General features: G+C 37.8%; 1 protein-coding gene across 1 annotated transcript; it reads left to right on the top strand.

Moving 5' to 3' along the window:
* The first annotated feature begins 236 nt into the window (after nt 1–236).
* On the top strand, nt 237–1068 carry LOC109244448 (40S ribosomal protein S8-like). The gene has a single exon (XM_019411546.1). The coding sequence runs from the start codon at nt 577–579 to the stop codon at nt 1066–1068; it is 492 nt and encodes a 163-aa protein (XP_019267091.1). The 5' UTR covers nt 237–576.
* Nucleotides 1069–5519: the final 4451 nt, after the last annotated feature.

Raw genomic sequence — 5519 nt, 5'->3', positions numbered from 1 at the left:
GTAAGAAAGATTTGAGTATAAGGTCGATAGGTAAAGTATGCATTTTTCCAAAAAAAAATCTTGCATTTATATAAAGAATCATCATTGACAACCCTATTTGTAGCCAATAAATAGTCAAGAGATATTAATAGTGAATTATTTTCACAACTAGCGTACATTTCTATGGTTCTTGATTGGATGAAAAATTATGCTAGAAGAAACACCTTCTGGCATAATTGGGTGTCATTCTGATTTTTTTTTTTGGCGTTGCATTTGGGAAAACCTAAACCCTAGGGCCCTCCATCGCCGGCAACAATGGGTATCTCTCGTGATTCTATGCACATGAGACGGGCCACGGGAGGCAAGAAGAAGGCTTGGAGGAAGAAGAGAAAGTACGAGCTTGGCAGACAGCCAGCAAATACAAAGTTGGTTCCTAATGCTAAGACTGTTAGAAGAATAAGAGTCCGAGGAGGTAATGTGAAGTAGCGTGCATTGAGGTTGGATACTGGGAATTACTCTTGGGGAAGTGAGGCTATTACAAGGAAGACTCGTCTTTTGGATGTGGTGTATAATGCCTCTAACAATGAGTTGGTTAGGATGCAAACCCTGGTGAACAGTGCGATTGTTCAGGTTGATGCAGCTCCATTTAAACAGTGGTATCTCCAGCACTATGGAGTTGATATTGGTCGCAAGAAGAAGACTGCTGCTTCCAAGAAGGAAGGAGAGGAGGTTGAGGCTGTTCCAGCGGAGAAGAAGAGTAACCATGTCCAAAGAAAGCTGCAAAAGCGGCAACAGGATCGCAAGATTGACCCTCATATTGAGGAGCAATTTGCTAGTGGGCGTCTATTGGCTGCAATCTTATCACGACCTGGCCAGTGTGGTCGTGCCGATAGATACATCTTGGAGGGTAAGGAACTTGAGTTTTACATGAAGAAACTCCAGAGGTGCTGCTTAGAATTGCACCTCCATTGTTTTCACATTATGATAAGTTCAGGACAAATTAGATTGGTCGTTATTCCTGTTAGAAAAAAAATAATAATTGAAAACGAAATTGAAGAAGGCTTGAGGCGTGAGAACGACTTTTCTTAAAGAAGATATCGCCCGTATACAAATTGGGGAAATACAAACAACTTCTTCAGGATACAACAAGCCAAGAATATACTTCAGATTTTTCTATATCCACTTTGTTGGAAGAACTTCTATTTATAGGCAACCATCGGACCTTTTCAAAAAGATGTGTTCGTTCATAAAAAGATGCATTTGTTTGTTCAAATAAATTTAAATATAAAATAAAACATATTTAATTGTAGAAATAAATAAAAATAAAATATTTATTTTAGGTCCGACCCGGCCCGCGCCCGAGCCCAAGTCTAAGTCTTTGATATTAGTATATATAATATATAATATATATGTATTTGCACACATATAAGAGTATGTGTTCTAAATTAAACACATAAAAGGACAAGGACTTAAAAGGCACACAAAGTGGCCTTGCACCACCGATGTGGGACAAGCCCACTTTTCCAACATATATAACAAGCTATCTTTCAATCCCCCACTAGTTTGTTATATTTCTCATAATATTACGCATATTGGAGAGTATCTTATTTTGATTTGAACTTTCCATTAGTGTAAATATCTTAAAGTCTTGACGAAGTTATTGGTACCTTAAAAGGTTTGAACCACAACTCCTTGTGTCAAAATCGAAAATATCACACGCACAATATTATGCAGTGGCTAAGAGAATCCAGTATTTGCTTTAGCACCTTTATGGCCATGTGCTCATCCTGACTTCATGAATATTTACAAGATCAACCCCTTAAACCTTGCTTGAAGCGGCACCACTTCAATATTCATATAGGTGAAATTAGCTCCAATGTTCCTGTTACTACAAACATTTACTAATTTCATTAAGATTTAATTCAACCTCTTCGTGTAACAGTTTGCATCATAAAGTTTGTTATTTTTCCCTAGTTATTTCAGATATTTAACAACTTCTTGACTCCTCCCATAACAATACGTAGTACATTGGAATTAAGGCTCCGAAAGGAGATCAGTGCTTAAGCAATACAAAATAACTTGTTATTACCTCATTGAACTTATTTGTTAGAGTGTATACTAACTCAAAGTTGGGTTCCTGTCGCTTGTATTCAATTTAGAGTTTTAAGTCCCCATTCCTTCTACAANTTTGGTAAGTGGATCTGCCAAATTCTTATTCGATCTCACATACAAAATAGTTATAGTCCCGTTTGTGACTAATTCTCTTATATAAGCGTGCCTCGGGCTTATATGTCTTGATTTCCCATTATATATCTTATTGTGAGCCACACACATGGTAGTCTCACTATCACAAAATACAGAAATGGCTGGCATAGGTTGTGGCCACAACTTTATATCTAATAACATGTTCCTCAACCATTCTGCTTCTTTTCCCAGCAGCTGCTAATGCTATGAATTCAGATTCCATTGTAGAATGAGAAATACAAGTTTGTTTCTTGGATGCCCAACTAATGGCACAACCTCCCAAAGTAAATATCCATCCTGAAGTGGATTTATTATCATTAACACTGGTAATCCAACTTGTATCAGAATATCCCTCTAAAATAGTAGGAAAACCATTATAGCAAATGCCCAAATGTTTTGTATATTTTAAATATCCAAGTACTCTAGTTATTGCTTTCCAATGATCATTACTTGGATTACTAGTAAACCTTGAAAGTTTACAAACAGCAAATGCTATAGCAGGTCTTGTACAATGCATTGCATACATCATACTACCTATTGCACTTGCATACTCTAATTGGGCTATTGCTCTTCCAGTATTTTCAGTTAGCTTGATACTAGAGTCATAAGGAGTATTAAACTCCTTTATGCCTAAATGACTAAACTTAGCAACGATCTTATCAATATAATGCGATTGTGATAAAGCCATTCTTTTGTTCTCTCTTTTCACCTTTATGCCTAGAATAGTATCTACTTCATTTAAGTCTTTCATCTTAAAAACTGAAGTTAGATACTTCTTGGTTTCAGTAATTAGCATGTCATCAACATATAAACAAATGATAACTCCGTATTCTTTTGTGAACTTGGAGTAAATACCTTTGTCGGCATGATTATGTATGAATCCATTTGAAAGTACTACATTATCAAACCTTTCATGCCATTGTTTAGGTGCTTGTTTCAAACCATAGAGAGACTTTATCAATTTACATACTTTCTTCTCATTTCCTAGAAGAACAAAACTGTAACGACCCGACTGGTCGTTTTGTATTTTTTAACCCCGTTCCCTTAAATAAAAATTTTCACACTTGCTTTAACTAAATTATGACTTGCGGGGATGGGTGGTTCGGAAGTTGGAAGAGTTTTGAGCAAGGATAAGTCTAATTGCTTCTTTATGTTTCTCTAAAAAGGCCAAGTTTGACTTCGGTCAACATTTTGGGGAAACGGACCCGGAATTGTGATTTGGCAATTTCTAAGGGTCCGTGGGAAAATATGGGACCTGGGCGTATGCCCGGAATCGAATTCCGAGGTCCCTAGCACGAGTAATGAATTTTTATGTGAAATTGTTAAGTTAAAGTTTTAAAGATTTAAATAAACTAAGAAATCATTGTTTTCCTAGGTATCGGGTTCGGATTTCGATTCCGACACTTGGTACAAGTCCGAAATATCAGTTAAGACTTACCCGTAATGTCAATCCGAGTAGTTTAAGGGCGTTTTGACCCGTTGGAACAAAATTAAGAACTTGAAGATTCAATGATTTGATTCATTTGGTTTTGGGGTTGATTCCTTGATTTAGCGTTGTTTTAAGCGTTTCGAGGGTTCGAGTAAGTCCGCCTGGTGATTTCAGACTTGTCGGTATGTTCGGGCGGGGCTCGGGAGCCCCGTGCGTCAAATGGTCAAGGTTCGAGTGAAGTTGGAACTTGAAAAGAACCAAAGGCTGCTGCTTCTGTCATAACCGCTTCTGCAGCTCTTGGACCGCAGAATCGGGACCGCAGGAGCGGTCGACAGATCGCAGAAGCGAAGTGGGCTCAGACGTGGGGAAACTGCAGAAGTGGCCCTAGGACCGCAGAAGCGGCCCGCCTTTGCAACCCATGGACCGCAGAAGCGGTCTAGCCCATCTCGCCGGGATCCGCAGAAGCGACTCGAGTTCCGCCGATGCGGGACCGCAGAAGCGGTCCCCTTGACCGCAGAAGCAAAAAGGGCTGGCAGTGAGCTTCATTTATTTTGAGCTCAAGTTCATTTCATTCACATATTTCTCAACACTTAGGCGATTTTGGTGATTCCAAAGAGGGGGTTTCAACATAACATTGCAAGGTAAGTAATCCCCACTCATTTTTAGTTCAAATACATAAACATTAGGTAGATTTAACACAAAAAAATTAGGTAAAATCAAGGGGTTAGAGCTAGACCTACGGTTTAATAAAAACTAAGATTTAATCATGTAATTTGCCATGTAATGAACTAGAAATCATAGATTTGTGATCCTTAGGCGATAGAGAACAACTTCCTTCGAAAAATGTCGGAATCCGGGCATGTGGGCCCGGGGTCGAAATTTAGGAAACTTGTGTTAATTGTTAGGGAATTGCTTAAATAGCTAGAGTTCAACCTTGTAAGTCTTTATTGACTAGTTCTTACGTTGTTTAATTAGTTTGTGCTCATTCGGCTTCGCGTTGAGGGTGTTGGGCTTGTTCTCGATATTGGAAGTGTGCTTCGGAGCGAGGTGAGTCTCCTTTCTAATCTTGTAAGAGGGAATTGTCCCCATAGGATTATAAATGAGTAATTGTTGTTAAATGTGGGGGCTACGTACGTACTAGGTGACGAGAGTCCATGCGTAGCTACTATAATGATAATTTTTCGGGTAGTTTATGTGAGCATGTGATTTTTGCCCTATATGAATTATTTCCAAAAATTCCAAACAAAATGATTTCTTTCATTATTTTACAATTGTGAGAATTTTGTGTTAGTTTCTGTTGATTGTTTGCATTTTTGTGAATTTTAATTCATATAAATACTTGGCATTTGCGTTTAGGATCTAATTTCATGATTAATTAGCGGTTAAGTTATTTTTAAAACAAAATATAAAGAAAATAACAAAAATAGTCCATTTTTGCATTTTTTTTTCTTTTAATTGTTGAATTTGTCATGGGTTTGCTTTAAGTAGGACTTAATCAATTTTAGGACTTAATTAGTTTAATTTTGGAAATAAATTTGGTCTTTATTTTAATCTTGCATTTTAATAAAGTTCAGAAAATTGTAAAAAATACAAAATGAAAATAAAAGGGAAAAGAGAAAACAATTTTGAGAAAAAGAGAAAAGTTGGTCTTAAAAGACCCGAAATTTGGGCCAAAATGGCTGAGCCCAAACGAAATAACCCGGTCAATGAGCCCAAGACCCGTCATCCAACCCGGTCCAGACCCCCTAATGGCTAAACGACGTCGTTTTACGTCAAGTTAATCCTAGCCGTCTAGGTTACTTGATCCAACGGTCGAGAAGTGCCTCCTCATTTAATATAAAAGTGTCGGATAGACCCCCCCCCTACC

The sequence above is a fragment of the Nicotiana attenuata genome, unplaced genomic scaffold (genome assembly GCF_001879085.1).
Source record: "Nicotiana attenuata strain UT unplaced genomic scaffold, NIATTr2, whole genome shotgun sequence".
In the NCBI taxonomy this organism is placed as follows: domain Eukaryota; kingdom Viridiplantae; phylum Streptophyta; class Magnoliopsida; order Solanales; family Solanaceae; genus Nicotiana; species Nicotiana attenuata.
Note: the sequence above shows the minus strand (reverse complement) of the source record. Positions and strands in the feature narration are given on the sequence as shown.